At 42.8% G+C, this 18,317-nt stretch overlaps 1 protein-coding gene across 2 annotated transcripts; it reads left to right on the top strand.

Moving 5' to 3' along the window:
- Positions 1-362: 362 nt before the first annotated feature.
- LOC133418099 (ATP-citrate synthase-like) lies at positions 363-18,264 on the top strand. 2 transcript variants are annotated; one of them, XM_061706465.1, is made up of 29 exons: positions 363-504; positions 3,857-4,038; positions 4,191-4,313; positions 5,069-5,131; positions 5,478-5,668; positions 5,775-5,854; positions 6,013-6,143; positions 6,630-6,748; positions 7,317-7,453; positions 7,556-7,617; positions 7,780-7,897; positions 9,070-9,224; positions 9,321-9,414; positions 10,035-10,064; positions 11,200-11,341; positions 11,423-11,591; positions 11,666-11,770; positions 12,097-12,293; positions 12,388-12,469; positions 12,664-12,774; positions 13,332-13,459; positions 13,940-14,033; positions 14,091-14,245; positions 15,490-15,640; positions 15,715-15,858; positions 16,036-16,149; positions 16,469-16,551; positions 16,684-16,760; positions 17,406-18,264. In XM_061706465.1, the coding sequence occupies exons 2-29, from the start codon at positions 3,880-3,882 to the stop codon at positions 17,498-17,500; spliced, it is 3,309 nt and encodes a 1,102-aa protein (XP_061562449.1). In that variant the 5' UTR covers positions 363-504; positions 3,857-3,879; the 3' UTR covers positions 17,501-18,264. The 2 variants fall into 2 exon arrangements, with proteins under 2 accessions (XP_061562449.1, XP_061562450.1); XM_061706466.1 differs by lacking the exon at positions 10,035-10,064.
- Positions 18,265-18,317: the final 53 nt, after the last annotated feature.

The raw sequence follows: 18,317 nt of genomic DNA, 5'->3' as shown, positions 1-18,317 counted from the left end.
TCATAAGAACACAGAAAATATGACCTTAGGAAATGTACATTTTCTGAATATAAAACTTTGCAAGAAAGATAATGAGATTGATTAGATAGTATTCTGTTTCAACTGAGATGTCACAAATTACAATGCGAAAAAGTACATTTTGCAAAAGTAAACTCAAAAGTTACAGAAGATTTTATCAAAGATAAATCAGCTCTGTACAGTATTGCACAGTAAATATCCACGATGAATTGTATTTTCTGACGTCATACTTACATTTCAGCACGTCCGGTGACACATGTGTGGGCGTGGCCGACAACATCACGTGACCCTAGCGGAGCCAATCAGGAGGCCGCGTTGACGCCCAACTCAACTGGCCAGATTATGGTGCGACGACGTGCGAGTTTGGCGGCTGCTGGCTGGCTGGCAACTAGCACAAGAAGTCGCCTCGTTACAACCTTGTCGTCGGCCCACCAGAACGGTTCTTCTGGTTCTTAACCCGGCAAAGCTGCCTACGTTGTCGTCGAGGTACGTGCGTGTGCGCCGAGTGTTCGGCGACACCCGTAATTGGTTAGTGTAGCCGCTGGGCGGTAGCTAGTTAGCTTTTCGTAACAGCTCGAGGTTAGCGGGCGCGTGACGTGAGGGATGCTCTTTGTGAATCGCGTCGTCTTACTGCAGCTACTAAAAGATTTCTTTTAAAACATCTTAATGGGGTTTTCCTGAGGTTGAACTTGTGGCAGAAACGCGCTCACTGCACGTCCGCTGCAGAGGTTCCCAAAATGAAGGACCCGAGCTAAAATAGTTCCCAGAGTGAATTCATAATTGGGTCGGGCTCACAGTTTGACAGCGTCCTTCATCATTAGTTTATTGCATATTGTGATAAAAAATGCAGGTGCATTTCCATAATTTTGATTGTTTATTTATGTGGTTCCGAAAATTAAAAAGAGAAAGTCTTATTGACGAATCCTACCAAATTTCCATTTAAAAAATATAGTTTGGATTGCTCCCCATGTAATCAAATTTCGTAATTGTGAATTTGGGGCTTTTGTTAGTTGTAAACCATAATCCTTAAAGTTGCAAAAAGTTAAAATCATGAAATAGTTTGCTTTCTGTGTCGTGAGCCGATATGATGCAGTGAACTTGCAGTATTTGGGACCAAGCCTTGATGCAAATGGCAAAAATTTGCGAAGAATGGACAACCCCCCCCTAAAAATTGGATATATTGAGATTGCTACATTGCCCTTAAAAATAAATTGCTCACCATAGTGTTTGTGTGCAACCCATTATCTGATTTTCAAAATTCTTGGTGCTTTGAACTTGGGTCCAAGTGGCCCTTCTAACCTAACTCAGCATTTTGACAGACTTTCATTTTTGGCAAATCTTGTCACATTGGTTAATGTAAGCGCTCTCTTTTACAATTATAAAATGTCAAATCATGAAATATTTTACTTAGGCTTTACACGATCAGGATTTTTGGGACCGAACAGCGAGTTTAAAAAAAACACGCAACAAGGCTAAAAATAAATTCGCTTTTGGATTCAAATATACTGTGCACGATGGCGACGCGGAGTAAATGTCTTTTGCGGATAGATCGGATCGGCGAATTATGACATTAAAGCCGATCACCATAAAATGCTAATTATCGACCAATACCGCTCAGGCCGATAAAATCGGTGTAAAGTCTAATTTTACTGTGTGTCATGAGTCTATTATGGAAAGTGAACCCACTCTAAACACTCAGGTTCTTTGTATCTCCAATTGTAAGCATGCCGCAGGATGCTGGCCAGATACTCGTGGCGTTTATCACTTCATCATATTTGAAGCTCGCTGTTACCTCAGATTTTGGCTTGCAACGCAAAGCAAAAAAAAATTTACGGAGCAATGGCTCATTATTTGGAAACCTCATAAGTTGGTACGCTTGTAAGACAAGCTACCACTGTATTGGATTTATTAAAATTATTATTTTTTAAATGCACCGGATGTGCACTGGTGCTACTTTACAACCTATAAAAAAATACTAATTACTACTTTACTATTACTTTTACTTTCCTATTAGGTTAGTCATAAATAAATACTCTCATATTTTTAAAAATCACATATCTCGTTGAGAAGTGTACTACCTCGCTTTCTTGGGCGTCAACCCCACGGGAACCACTATAGGTCTCTTCCGTCACGCTTTTGTTTGCTGTCAAGCTGGCCAGCTATCAGCTGATGGCTAATGCTAGCTACTCCTGCGCTAACATAATGCCATAGAAGGAGCAGGGCCTTTGGCCACCATCTTGGGGTGTTACGGAAAGAGCGCAAAAATACACTGATAAGCATAAGTGAGTGTTTTTCAGCGAAAAGTTGTGAGTTCGGTTATATTTTAATAACAGTATGTTTGTGTCTTATCCTGAACACTTTTGGGGAACCTCGGTCCGCTTGTTCGCCTGTCCAGGAAGTAGTTCCTTACTTACCTACCATCTTATTAGTCTGCTGATGGTGGTAGTTTACAATATGAAGGCCATTTTAATGCCACCGCCCCCTTCCTTGTGCTTGCTTCCTTTTCATCAAGGCTTGTTCATACACAGCATTTTACGCCTTAATAACCCCGAACAATGGGCTCGACTTGCCACGTTATGTGACATCTGCCTGTAAAGTCCTCCTAAATGCCCAAGTTGACATACAGTGGAACTTCCAAGGCGACCATAGAAAAATATTGTGTTAATCAGTTAGTTTAATTTTGCATATTATGTTTTATTTATTGTAAATAAAACCAATCACCATTTCAAGATGCTTGACAGACACACAAAAACGAAGGAACAGAAAACATGTAACCTAGTGGGGTTTTGTAGCTAATGGTAAAATGTGTGTATGTGATGAATATTTTGATATTGATTTGTTGTACTGAGCAGTCAGACCGGTTCTTATGTCACAGAAAGTTCAATTTCCACTTTTCCTTTTTACTACCGCTGGTGCCAAAGAAAACGTCTACCGCTTGTGGAGTTAATCTTTTAGATTTTCCCTGAGCTGATTGTATTTAGTAGCTAAAATCTTATCTGTAGTTAAATGTTTAGATTAGTATTATCAGGCTGTGTTTATCTGTGTTTCTTCACGCTTGTAAAATTTGGTCTGAGACCAGTTGGGTTGCGCAGACGAGTTTCTCCGGCCGTCAGCCTGTTGCGCTTCCTCCCAACGAGAGTTCAAACACTTGAAGGAAGTTGGCCAGGGGTTGAGCAGGTCTGACTGCATGCGGTTGGATGTGCTGAAAACTGGATTATCAGCCCAGTAGTGGTAGTAATAGTAGCTTCACGTTGTTCCTTCCATCCGTTGAAAAATGACTGATTCTGTGCCACAGGGAAATTGTCCAGTTTCACTTAATTGGTCCAAAATATATTTATTAACTTGTTCATCTATCTATGCCAGTGATGTATAGTGAAAGGCAAAACAATTAAATACTCTTCCACGAGATGATAGAAGGTTCAATAAACCTACATCGAATGGCAACAGAATAATTTTGAATAAGAATTATTATAAACGCAACAGGTCCAGACTTGACACCGAGTTAGTACATTATGACAAGATCATTATTTCAGCGTACAATATACATGTAGTTTTGTTGATGTTTTTGTTTGGTGGTGTGGTGTGACATTTTTCTAATGTCATATTTGTACCTTGGCTCAATAACGATTGGGAAACAATCCAAATAAAGTCAGTCAGGTGGCTGTGTTTGAATGAAGGCTATTGGAAAGTTTAGATGTGTGTGTGCGCATTGAGATTTTATTTGACAGTTTCACACATTTGTTCCTATCGACGAGATTGTTTTGAAATTGGAGGGAACCAGCGGTGTGGAATAGAACGTGCTTCGTGATTTGAAGGACATACTGTCGTCTCCCAAAAGGTCTCGTGCAATCCAGCGCTGCCATGTCGGCGAAGGCCATCTCGGAACAGACGGGCAAGGAGTTCTTGTTCAAGCACATCTACACTTCAGTGGCCGTGCAGAACCGCTTCCGTTATGCCAGCGTTACCGCCGAGACCGACTGGGCTAGTCTGACACAAGAGCACCCTTGGCTGCTAACAGAGGTTCGTAATGTCAGATATACACTACTCACATTATTCTATTTTGGAATATGGCTGTAACATAGCAACATACGGAAATAGTGACGTCCTTTGAATACTTATCGGATTCACCCTATGTTGTTTTTAATTGTTTGTCATCATCTTTCTCTGCACAGAGACTGGTGGTGAAGCCGGATCAGCTGATCAAACGACGGGGGAAGCTGGGACTGGTGGGCCTCAATTTGGACCTGTCAGGTGTTCAGGAGTGGCTTAAAAGCCACCTCATGAGAGAAACCACCGTGAGTAGATTGCAGACTTTCTTACTTCCCGCCAAGCTTTTCAGTTGAAAACAGGAGCTCAAAGTGAGGCAGCTGTGGTACTTTTAATGCATTTTTCTTTTTCTACTGCTCACTTGGTCTCGTGATGCTTTAATTTGTCCAGTCAGTAGTTTGTGGTCGGCTGTCTTTCAAGAACAGCAGCAAGTAACTACTACTTTGAGCCGCAATGCCTCTTGCATAATATCACTAGGCTTGCCTTCCTTAGTATGTCTGAGCCAGGTGACTTTACTGTGTTTTAAAGAAAATCTAGAACGATCAGGAAAAAGTGGCATTAAAGTCATTGTAAGTTAGTCATCACCTTTCCCTTCAAACTTGGAATACAGTGTTACTCCCTCTGAAATGAATGCACTCACTTTGCATCAATGTCCTGAAACAATATTTACCAGTTTAAAATAGGCTGAAGACTTCCAAAGTTTAAACTAAAAAACACTTAATGTGGGCTGTAGCCTCTTGTCCATGTAGTGCATGGAGCACTAAATTTCCACCCCAGGCATGAGTGTGCATATACGAGGTCGCATGTTATGTAATGTGAGTGGAGGAAGGTGGGCTATTCTGGTCCACTATACATGCGAACATGCTACGCTGCATTGGAGCAGCAAAGGGGAAAGTGTCTCTGTTCTTGACACATTGACATTGGAGGTTGTGGCGTTGTTTGGTCACACACAAAGATTAAACTAACGCGCTGGTTGGTGATACGAAGTGTTTGTTTTCAATAGGTGGGCAAGGCAAAGGGCGTGTTGAAGAAATTTCTCATCGAGCCGTTTGTTCCACACAAACAGGTAATTTAATCACTTGCATTTTATGTTTAAACCATTTAAAACGTGTGAGTGTCTGGGTGTGAGCTGTGGCTGACCGCAGCTCCTGGATGAGTGAGTGTTTGTTTTACTGTTCTCCCAGCATTCAATAAATAGTTGAAAAAATTACACCTGCAACTGTCGCTCTCCTTTCCTACATGAGAGTATACTGTAAACAAAACGATTGCTTAAAAAAATGACATATAGTAAGGAGAACGCAATCGATAAACCGCGATACAGCGTGGAAATGCTATACACTTTCCTCTATGCCATCCACTGTACTTCTATTCCGGCTTACGAAGCCGCCTCTGCGTCCTCTTTGTTTGCCCAGGAGGAGGAGTTTTACGTGTGCGTGTACGCCATGCGCGAGGGCGACCACGTGCTCTTCCACCACGAGGGCGGCGTGGAGGTGGGCGACGTGGATTCCAAAGCCCAGCGGCTGTTGGTCGCCGTGGACGACAAACTCACCGAGGATCACGTCGCCAAGCAGCTGCTCGCACACGTCCACGATGAGAAGAAAGCGTGCGTATTGACCTCCGCTTTGACAAAGAAACATTCTGAGCTCTGTAATTCACTTTTCTCCGTGTGACTCAGCTGACTTTTAATTAGATTGATTTTCTCCTTGTAGAATTCTGGCCAACTTTATAGTGAGTCTCTTCAACCTCTATGAGGATCTGTATTTCACCTACCTGGAGATCAACCCTTTAGGTATTCACCCAAGTATAGTATTAGTAGTAATACCATTAAACCATTGTTTTTATTAATAGAAAAAACAGTTCTTAAAAGGATTGAGCCATTTGAGAGCTTGCTGTTTATTTGACTCATGTGAGTCTCACGTGAGTTCATTGCATGACCTTCCGCACCAGTCGTCACCCAAAATGGCGTTTACATCCTGGACATGGCGGCCAAGATAGATGCCACGGCCGATTACATCTGCCAGGCCAAGTGGGGTGATGTGGAATTCCCGCCGCCTTTTGGCAGGGAAGCTTATCCGGAGGTGAGAATATGAAAGACGATACTATTTTTTTTTTTCATGACTATATTTTGACTGTTGTGGGGTTTCTGCATTCAATTAAAGAGAGAATTTCTGAAGAGTACAATTTTAATGTCTTATAAAGGATGTTTGCCTCAAGTTATCATGCCTAAAAACACAGGACTTTATAGCTTAGCTCTCAAGTGACCTGAAGTAACCTCAGCCCGTGTCTCAGTCCTACTGTACGAACTGAACAGAGGCGTAGACATTTTAATTTTATACTTTAATCTTGCATCCAAACTCAAATGTATTCCGTGTATTAGAGCTCCACTCAAACTAGTGCATTCGCTCAATATTAAAACAAAGTGTGTTTTTTAGTTACATTCCTGGTTGTTAGCACACTTTTCAGCTCAACAGGTCTAATTGAGCTATACATGGCAGTATCATGGTACAGACTGTGTGTGATACATCGTTTGATTTTGAACAGCACGTGTAATCTTCCTCTTGTAGGAAGCCTACATAGCCGATCTGGATGCAAAGAGCGGTGCCAGTTTGAAGCTGACGATACTGAATCCTCGTGGCAGGATTTGGACAATGGTAGCAGGGGGCGGTGCTTCCGTAGTATACAGGTACACTCTGCGATAAATCGATGTTATTTAGCGATTTATTATAGATGGATAGATACTTAATTCATCCTCTGGTGGGAAATTAAATGTCAACCAACTAAGTACAAACAAAGCAGCATTTAAAAGAAGAAAAAAAACATTTTAATCTAAACAAGGGATTAGCATGGCCTTTGTATTTGGGAAGAAGTGAATGTAGTCTAGTGCGAAGTGGGAAATATAATTGACACTGATATGCACTGAACAAAAAGTTAGGGATATTGGGCTTTCGGGTGAAATTTCAGGATGAATAAAAAATGCACTATAACCTTTTCAAGCAAACTTAATTTGACTAAATCTACGAATACACGGCAAAGCGAAATATCTATATATACTTTTTGGTGAGTGGTGTATAATGACATACAGTATTAATGAATTACAATACACCCTATGTACGTATACAGTGCGTTAATATGCAAAATGTTGATTGTACATATGTAATATTTATAACAGTATTGGACTGTCTCCCGGAAACAGTTTTATAAATGAATATCGACTAGTAGTAAAAAAAAAGTGATGATCTGTGTCCGTGTAGTGACACCATCTGCGACCTGGGCGGCGTGGACGAGCTGGCAAACTACGGCGAGTACTCTGGCGCGCCCAGCGAGCAGCAGACGTATGACTATGCCAAAACCATCCTCTCGCTCATGACCCGTGAAAAGCACACTCAAGGTACATCTATGGATCCAGTAATAGACTCAGTCATGGTTGTTAGCGAGGTATGTGACTCTGGTGTCACATTTCAAGTCACCAGCTCCCCTTTGTGTCGTACAGGAAAGGTGCTGATCATCGGAGGAAGTATTGCCAACTTCACTAATGTAGCAGCCACATTCAAGGTGAATAGTGTGCACACTGGTCACAACATTAGGAACTTGTGCACAATCTTATGAACACAAAAGCTAATATCCAAAATCCAGATGACAACTCTAATTACACACACGCACATAACTAAGATTCCCACTTAACGGTTTCTGAGCTTCTGATTTCTGCATCTTCAGGGTATTGTCAGGGCCATCAAAGACTACCAGGGTCCTCTGAAGGAGAATGAGGTCACCATCTTTGTTCGACGGGGTGGGCCCAACTACCAGGAGGGGCTCAGGGTAATGGGGGAAGTGGGTGAGTGGAAAGAAATATTTTAAGTTAGAATGTGTTTCAGGTTTGTGTTAAGGATAACACAAAACAAAACAAAATTATTTTGTTTCCCTGTATTGCTATTTTTCACTTTTCATTTACGGGTGTGTCTCGAACGTGTCCGTTGCGATAAATGAATATTCACTGTATTGACAATGACAAGTTTTTATGTTGTTGTTTTTTTATTTTTTTGCTTTTTTGCTCTTACACACCACCACAAACTCGGCTTGTGACGTGAAGGACTGGCAAAGCATCTCTAGGGAGGACACTCAGAATTTGGAGGATGTGCTCTAGATGTCACTAACTACCAAGTATTTTCATCCAAACATTAAGAATATACAGTAGTTTACATCCATCCATTTTCTGAGCCGCTTCTCCTCACTAGGGTCGCAGGCGTGCTGGAGCCTATCCCAGCTGTCATCGGGCAGGAGGCGGGGTACACCCTGAACTGGTTGCCAGCCAATTGCAGGGCACATACAAACAGACAACCATTCACACTCCCATGCACACCTACGGGCAATTTAGAGTCTCCAATTTATGCATGTTTTTGGGATGTGGGAGGAAACCGGAGTGCCCGGAGAAAACCCACGCAGGCACGGGGAGAACATGCAAACTCCACACAGTCAGGGCTGGGGATTGAACCCGGGTCCTCAGAACTGTGAGGCTGACGCTCTAACCAGTCGGCCACCGTGCCGCCCAGTAGTTTACAATGATGGCAAATGTCCAAACACTTTTGAGCCCCTGGAAATTGACGTATGATGGCTGCACTTGAATTACATCTGTATAAATCTCAAGGCCTCTATGGGTCAATGCCACTATAAAAGTGACTTCGGTGTCCTTATCAGAATTACTCGGTAATCATGAAAATGTCGCAGAATAAATAAACTGTAGTGGGCAAACATTTGCACACCTAACAGTACAATGATAATTCTCTTAAAATGTTTCATTCGTTTTATACCATTTCTTTTCATTGGGTGTACTTAATTTGGCATATCCCACACTCTGCTAAATCAAGTGGGTGTAATAAGTGGTTAAATGGTTCTAAAATAAATCATGTCCAAAAATAGTGGGTCATGCTAACTAAAAGCTAATACGGGCTGGTCTCACTGGTTGTCTTGTTTTTTTTATTAATTTTTTTTTTTTCCTCTTTCTTTCAGGGAAGACCACAGGTATTCCTATTCACGTATTTGGTACTGAGACACACATGACAGCAATTGTGGGCATGGCGCTCGGACACAAACCCATCCCCAACCAGCCACCGATGGACGCTCATACTGCTAACTTCCTGCTGAATTCAAGCAATAATGTGATGGTATTTTTAACACACGAGGAGCGGAAGTAGAGGGGTCAGCGGCAATTATTTGTGTCACAAGCGGCAACGTGTCTTTGTGTTTGTGTGGTGTGCCAGACACCAGCAACCACAAGGACAGCCTCCTTCTCCGAACCCAGGCGGTCCAATGACGTCGCTCCTGCCAAAAAGTCCAAAGCGGGTCTACCAGCAGGTAACTTGACACAGAGTGCGCACATCTCCTCTAGCTCTCATGTCTGCTTACCTTCTTGCTTTCTCCCGATTCATTTCTTCCACTTTTCATTTTTCTTTTTTTTTTTTTTTTTTTTTCCCCTCCCATCCCCCTTTTTTTTGCTGCACAAACGGTCCACTCACACACCCTCATCTTTTTTTCCCCGTGCTTGTTTCTCTAAGACCCTCTTCATTCATTACTGTGGCCTCTGAAGAATGTGGTCACAGGTGATCGGAAAGGTAAGTTCTGGGTGTGCCCGCTGCGCTGCACACTTGAGCCACTTTACCCAGCATAACTCGCTAGAAAGGAGTGTGTGCTTGCATCACCGCAGCGCCTCAATATTTGAATTACATTTAATAATGATGTGTTTTTAAGGCTCTACTAGTTGTCTCTGGCCCCATTTAAAACTGCTCGTTTCGGAAGGAAAATATGAAGGGTTACTCTCAGCCCAGCCACGCTGAGCTTTGCATGCGCTCACCTCTGCCGCGCCTCTTGTTGTCAAACATTGAGGAAGTATTCTAGCAAGTCTGAGAAAGATGGCACTCATTGTTTGTTTCCTTGTTTTGTGCTCGGTCTTATTGTCGGGTCCTGTGGGCTCGCAGAAGTGCAGGCCTCGTCAGGCTGCAGCGGAGGTATGAAAGGGTCTGACACTCCTTTTTATATTCTTTGCGCTTTCTCCCAGTCTGCCTTGTCTCATTTTTTTGTCCACAGTCTGCTCCCCTTGTGGCTTCTGACGTTGTTGCTTTGTATTACTAATGTGGTGCACCAGTGTTTCTTTTAGCCAGTGGTGGGCGCTGCATTTGGTTCCTGGGCCTTGAGTGGGAAACTTAATTCACCTCTTAATACCACCACTATTAAGTTGCAACTTGAGAAATCAACATTATTATTCTGAAACGCAATATAACAGCCCGCAATTGTGCCACGTACATTATCAGGAGCAGTTCAATCAATCAACAATCAATATTATTCAAATAACAGGACAAAGACATAAAAAACTGTTCATAAACTACATCATGCTCATCAGATACGCTGATTATTAAATGTATGTGTGCAGATCGCTGCAGACTTGTTTTGCAATTTGTAGTTGGTTATACAAATACAAAAATCAAATTCATTGCAATACATTTGCATTTTGAGAAAATTGTGAAAACTAAGTGAGTTACTGCTATTTATATTTTTGAAATACTTCATTCACAAGTGGATCAAGTTAAAACTGCTGTACCTCCTGATAGATGGTCTGACACGTGAGAAGAAGTGTCTGCCATCTGGTGGTTCTTCCTCTTACGTGCAGTGTTAAAATGTCCATGGTATTGCACGGAAGGCAAAATGTTGCTGCACAGATAACGTGAGGGAAGTGTGTTTATTTTACACCACAGTGCAGTACAAAGTGATTTGTATACCAAACTGTAACGCAGTAAGAGTCTGTATTAATCATTTCTAACAGAGTGCAATAAAAGGGGGTGGACAAAATAATGAAATCTCATTTCTAACAGAGTGCAATAAAAGGGGGTGGACAAAATAATGAAATCTCTGAGTAAGTTTGAGGTTGTTGTTTTTTTTTGCAGACATTCATGTAATGTACATAATAAGCCCCTTCTTACATCTGCTCTGTTTTGCTCTTGTGATGAATTATTTTGTCTGCCTCCTGTGTCTCAAAAGTGTGTGCAGAGTTCCTTTCCTCTGTGCTGTGTTGGCTTCTAACTAGCTCCCCTCTTATCAAATCCTTTCTTTTACTGACTGTAGAAAAACAACTTGTGTGCCTTTCAGCCAAAGCCACCACACTGTTCAGCAGGCACACCAAGGCCGTGGTGTGGGGCATGCAGACGCGAGCCGTGCAAGGGATGCTGGACTTTGACTACGTGTGCTCCCGGGACGAACCTTCAGTGGCCGCCATGGTTTACCCCTTCACGTAGGTTTCTCACACTGATTTTGTAAGTTGTTAATGCCACCTGTCCAGTTTGACTAAAATGAGTGGTTATTGACTGGATAGTGGCGATCACATGCAAAAGTTCTACTGGGGCCACAAGGAGATCCTGTTGCCGGTCTACAAGAGCATGGCCGACGCTATGAAGAAGCACCCTGAGGTGGACGTGCTGATCAGCTTTGCATCACTACGCTCGGCCTTCGACAGCACAATGGAGACCATGCAGCACCCGCAGGTAGAGATGTTTGTTTGACGGCCGCCTCCGTCAGGGGACGCGCGTCAAATCTGTTTCCCGTTTGCTGTGATCAGATCCACACCATTGCCATCATCGCAGAGGGCATCCCCGAAGCTCAGACCAGGAGGCTGATCAAGACAGCGGATGAGAATGGTGTCACCATCATCGGGCCCGCCACGGTAATCAACTTCCGTCGTCCGCAGATTGACTAACGCTAGGCCAGCGGTGGGCAACAGACAACGTGTTGAATAATTTTCTGTATGATAAGAAATGAGCCCGGGAGAAGGCAATCTTGGGAGTCATGCGGGCTGAACATTGCTAAGACTTGGACTTGTTTTAATAATGTTTTTGTAAAAAAAAAAAAAAATTTAAATAAGCAAACAGGGGAAAAAAGCGATTACGATCAAGTTTATTTTTGTGAGGGGAAAAAAATTAAGAGAGATGAGTCCCTATCGCCCACTACGAAGTCAAGAATGACTTAAACATTTTAATCTCTCACCTCCAGGTCGGCGGCATCAAGCCGGGCTGTTTCAAGATCGGCAACACTGGTGGCATGCTGGACAACATCCTAGCCTCCAAGCTCTATCGCCCCGGCAGCGTGGCGTACGTGTCGCGTTCAGGGGGCATGTCCAACGAGCTCAACAATATCATCTCCCGCACAACCGACGGCGTCTACGAGGGCGTGGCCATCGGAGGAGACAGGTCCGGCCGGCAACGTGCTTGGCACCGTCGAACTTTTTTCGTACTCGCACCCCCCAGATGTACAGCTCCTTAATACGATGTCTTCTACGTCTAGATACCCTGGCTCCACCTTTATTGACCATGTCCTTCGGTACCAGGACACTCCAGGCATTCAAATGATTGTGGTGCTGGGAGAGGTGGGAGGAATGTTCAAATTTGCTCTATGTGTTGTGTGATTAGAATCATCCCCTGCGAATAGTGTGTTATGTTCTCTGCTTTGGGCACTGACGTGAAGGTCGAAAAATGCAAAGCCCATCTAAAGAATTTGTGAATTGCTTACAGATTACTGTGCATGTATAAATTGGTTTAACTGTTTCCTGTCTTCATTCAGATTGGTGGCACAGAGGAGTACAACATCTGTCAGGGCATCAAGGAGGGCAGGATCACCAAACCGGTTGTGTGCTGGTGTATCGGAACCTGCGCCACCATGTTTGCATCAGAGGTCTGTTGACTTTATTTGTAAACAAAGGCTTAGTTCACAGAAGTATTTTTCGGACAATTGCTTTCAACACAACAGGGTAGGAGAAGTGCATGTTAAACGTCGCACCTGGAATTTATTCATACACAAGCTGCTTGTCATCTCTGATACTCCCTTTGAAGGCATAAAACTGGTGGGTCGACCTAATCCCACCCATTCCACCTTTATGCAGAATAGCAACAAATGGAAAATGCGGAAAAAAAACTTTTATAGCCTATTTAAGCAGGGCTTAAGGCTTCCTTGGTTTTACTTGGTCCGAATTTATACCCCCTTCCACAAGACGGTATTTGCTATCGACACTTTTCCAGCGACAAAACCTTACACCTGGTCCAAGCGTGCCGATGACATGGTGACAGAACATCCATTAACTGTGTCTTTGTTCTTTATGTAGCATTATCATTCTCCACTTTGCTGCAATGCTCAGTTATCTTGTTTCCCTCAGTCTCATCGTAATTAAAATCTGCCTTCCTATTCTATATCCTGTTTTTTAAGATCAGTCGGCCTTTGCGCTTCCTTATTAGGTCCAGTTCGGCCATGCCGGGGCATGTGCCAATCAGGCGTCTGAGACGGCGGTGGCCAAGAACCAAGCCCTGAGGGACGCCGGAGCGTATGTACCCAAGAGCTTTGATGAGCTGGGTGAGGTCATCAGGTGAGAAGGTCCTCTCCACAGCAGTGATTCCAACCACTGTGCCGGGGGCACATTAGTGTGTTGTGAGAGAACGTTAGGTGTGCTGCGGGAAATTATTCAATTTCACTGAGTTGATCCCCTAAAGATGGTCGTCGTCGTTTCCCCCCCCCCCCCCCCTTACAATTCTGCCTTTTTTTTTATCTATCATCACTAGATGGCAGAAGGTACAATTAACCTATGTATCTGTATCAACATGTTTCCATACATAAAACAGAATAGCTTTGTGTTCGACTAAACAAGCACAGATTTCACACTTGAGTACATTTGTGAGTAAATTTCGAGAAGATTGTCATTATTTAGGTACATATACTTTGTTTTGTGCATTGTGAGAATTTTCTCATTTAAAATATGTGCCTTGGCTTAGTAATGGTTGGGAAACACTGATCTAGAGATCTTATCAGTGAGTAATTGGAATTTCCCCCCTCTGTTCCTGTAAAATAGAACGGTTTATGATGAACTGGTGGCCAGTGGTACCATTGTTCCTGCTCAAGAGGTGCCACCCCCAACAGTACCGATGGATTACTCGTGGGCCAGGGTAAGAACTTAATCTTATATTGTGACCTAGTTTGAGATCTGAAGCCGATTTCTCCAGGAGTTGGGCCTGATCCGTAAACCGGCCTCCTTCATGACCAGCATCTGCGACGAGCGAGGCCAGGAGCTCATCTACGCCGGCATGCCCATCACCGAGGTCTTCAAAGAGGAGATGGGCTTAGGAGGAGTGCTGGGCCTTCTCTGGTTCCAACGCAGGTTTGTCAATGTTTTGTTGACGTTGAAAGATCACGAACAGGGTATCAAATATGTTTCCGTAGCTGGCCATATCGGAGTCCATGGATGCCTGCTTTAAAAGTGAAGCTATTTAAATGTATAACCGCTAATGTAGGGGTCACTAACAGGGTGCCTGCAGACACCAGGGAAATAAAAATAGGCCATGTCCCAGTGATGGGACGTTGAGGTTTCCTAGGAATGTTGTAGAAGGGAACATTTTAAAATGTAAACATTTGCAGAGCTTTATAGAAAAAGTGTTGCATATTGATATTTATCTGTTTCATACCTTGTTCAATCAATGATAGTTATTGAGAAGTCATTAACATGATCTGGGTTTTCACATAAATGAATATCATTAATTGTAATAACATATTCAAGGTAATTTTGAGCAAATTTGTTATTTCAGAGGTGTGTATCAAACTGGTAGCCCTTCACATTAATCACGACCCAAGAAGTAGCTCTTAGTTTAAAAAAAAAAAGTTGGTGACCTCTGTGATAAGGGGTGAAGCGGTACGCCCAAAATCACAGTGGTATGTGCAGTACCTTTGTTTTAAGTTTACACTTTGGCTCACATTGGTTACAATAAGTTAACACAATGCAAAACAAACTTCATGTGTTTTGTGTAAACAGGAACAGATTCAATGACATTTAAAACGAAACATCAACCAACGGGTACAATATTTTCATTTTCGGAAAGTATCAACAATAGTTTGTCTTTTGGGTATATTAAGTATACAGTGTACAGTACAGTGTGAATAATTATGCTGGCTTAGTCGGCTGTTTAAATGTCTACTGGAGGTTCATTTTGCTACTTGAGGGGGGAAAAAAAAAATAATTATAGCTATAATAAATATTTACTTGATTCTTTTACAAGAAACAACTGCACTGTCCAGTATCGGTATTTATTTCACAGTCACATTGGTTGGATTTTTGGCTAAAAAGTTGCTGAATTGATTTGAAGCCACTAAATAGTTTCGTGTCGTTCTAAATATATTCCAATATGGTCCTCGATTCTAATCGGCAACCACGAGTCGTGATGCGAGTCAAATTGTTGTTAAAACGAATCATTACACCCCTACTTATTATGATTTTTACGGCTAATAGAAAGATTGTAGCAAGCTTTCACGGTTCGCGTGAAATGACACGGAGGGGCGAATCTGGTACGCAGACCTTGACTTGACACTTGTGAAGGATAGCATCTTATGTGTTGTTTTGTTTGCCTTCAGGTTGCCTCGCTACGCCTGCCAGTTCATTGAGATGTGCCTGATGGTGACGGCCGACCACGGGCCCGCTGTCTCCGGCGCGCACAACACCATCGTCTGCGCGCGAGCCGGCAAAGACCTCATCTCCAGCCTCACGTCGGGCCTTCTCACCATCGTCAGTACCTGTCGTGCGTCTCCTTTGTCAATAGATGGAAGCTGCCGTTTGAAGGCGTTACTCGTGCGTTCCAGGGGGACCGTTTTGGCGGCGCCCTCGACGCAGCCGCCAAGCAGTTCAGCAAAGCCTTCGACAGCGGCATGCTGCCCATGGAGTTTGTCAACAAGATGAAGAAGGACGGCAAGCTCATTATGGGCATCGGACACCGTGTCAAATCAGTAAGTACAGTGGATCTAAAAAAGCGACTTTTAAAAAATGAGACCAAGATGAATCATTTCAAAACTATACTGATTAAGGACAAGATTAAATGAAAAGGTCAATATTAAAATAAAATCCCAACATGAAAGCAGGATGAATGAGAAGTAGCATTCATCAAAGTTTGCCTGTCGTTCCAGATCAACAACCCGGACATGCGGGTGCAGATTCTGAAGGACTTTGTGAAGCAGCATTTTCCTTCCACTCAGCTCCTCGACTACGCCTTAGATGTAGAGAAGATCACCACCTCCAAGGTACGACCGGCTGCCACTAAGTAATTAGTTACAGGTGGTCATCGGTTTCTGACAGTTGACATTTCCAATGTAACCCGAATTTATACACAAGTCGGGACGTGCCGTAGTCTATTGCTAACTGACCCTAATGCAGTTGTAAAGTGTTCATTTCAGTAAATGTTTGTATGAAAAACACATCTAGGCCATAAGTATAAAACAAACGAAAAACTGTTGGGACCATTATAAACAGAGGACCCTTTACGTGCTGTGATGTTAATAAGCAAACAGTGATGAAAGCTACTTCACAATCCTTAATCCTTCCCCCCCCCCACCATCGTAGAAACCCAATCTCATCCTCAACGTAGATGGTTTTATCGGCGTCGCCTTCGTGGACCTGCTCAGGACGTGTGGTGGCTTCACACGGTAAGAACAGATTGGAGAAGGGAAAGCAACACTGGAATGAATGTGAAGTGATGGTGGAGGAATTGTAACGTTCACGCCAAATGGGAGCATTGTATGCACACTATCAAGTATTGTTTGGTGTGTGACCTCCAGCGACGAGGCTGACGAGTTTGTGGAGATCGGCGCGCTGAATGGCATCTTTGTCCTCGGCCGGAGTATGGGTTTCATCGGTGAGTAAGAATACAGGAGTGTAATACAGTGGTACCTTTTTATGGATTACTTGCTTGTTTTCCTGAGATTCCACCGCTTTGGCTTGCGAGCTAGAATTTTAAGAAATGACCGCCAGATGCTGGGAGTGACCTCAATTTCATTCACTGCACAACAAGCAGCAGTTTGGCAGATAAAGAATTTGTTTCCCAAAAGAGACTTCAACTTGTTTATTGCCACTCCCAGTTGGGCTTTACTGTTAAACTAAATAAAAATAAGATGATTTCACGTTTATTTAAAACGACCACATAACTGCCTTAGAAAGTCTGCTAGCTTAATGCCAATGCGCAAGGCAAAACGCCATAGACGGGCTAACAAATAATGTGATAGACCTTGAAACAATGGATATGTAAACAAATGGTGCAGCAACACATGTAGACAGACAAATACCCATGACAGGCATGTGTTCTTTACACTAATCTACACTCTAGTGGCGACGTACCTAAAACTTGCTCATAGATGACATTTTGGCACGCAACACAGCAAAAAAAATCAACCAAGCGATGGGTTGTAACTTGAAAAAGTTGTAAGTTGCGCCACTCCTAAGTCAAGGTACCACTGTATTTATATAAAGCCTCACCTCTCTCATTCTGTTGTCACACTTCCAGGCCACTACCTGGACCAGAAGAGACTCAAGCAGGGTTTGTACCGTCACCCCTGGGATGACATCTCCTACGTGCTTCCTGAACACATGTCCATGTGACGCGTTACCACCTCTCGCCCGCCTAACGTTTACGCTCTGTCTCGCCCCTCTGCCTTGGAAAATGTCGACAGAAGAAGTAGTACCAGTATATCCTGGTTGACAGTTCTCAGTAGAAGCATTCAATCTATTTTTTAATGGATGAAAAGGGGAAGTATATTTTTAGATTTAGTTTTTGACAGCAACAGTAAATCAGTGACTTTGTGGCCAGAGCACAAAGAAAAGGGATTTGGATTGCTTCTGTATTTGGACCGCATGGAATCAGGTGAAATGCAATACCTTGTCTGGTTTATATTTATCATGACTCCTTATTTATTCTAGTCAAGGTTTAGGCCTTCAGTCAGAAGATACGCCTCCGTGTTTTCTACCTTTATGGTACGCCTATATGTTTTCTACCTTTTTATTTAAGTTCGGGTTCATCCAAACTCTTCAAAATGCCTTGAGTTTCACTCCCTCGTCAGTTTGTGATGAAGAAAGTCGGTTGACGAAAACCGTTGCGTAGCCCAGTCAAGACGGAGTAGAATCTGCACTGTAATCACTCAAAAATGAAGAAAACCCATGAAGTGCAATGTTGGGAAATGATTTCTGAACTAAATTTCCATCAATTACTTTATAAACTTGACATAACCTGGAGATTTTATCATTTCCCCACTCACGACAATGCTTTGTTTGATCCTTGTGTTGCTTTTATTAAACTGTGAAAATATGCTCTTTTTTTTGTAAGAAGCGGTTATTTTAGTTTAATAAAGACCTTGTTTTAATTTTCATTTGGGCTACTGTGTTGTATTATTAATCAGATTTAGCTAATGTTTCATAGGCT

This window comes from Phycodurus eques, chromosome 19, assembly GCF_024500275.1.
Source record: "Phycodurus eques isolate BA_2022a chromosome 19, UOR_Pequ_1.1, whole genome shotgun sequence".
Classification (NCBI taxonomy): Eukaryota; Metazoa; Chordata; class Actinopteri; order Syngnathiformes; family Syngnathidae; genus Phycodurus; species Phycodurus eques.
The sequence above is the reverse complement of the archived record's forward strand: the minus strand, read 5'-3'. Positions and strand labels throughout refer to the sequence as shown.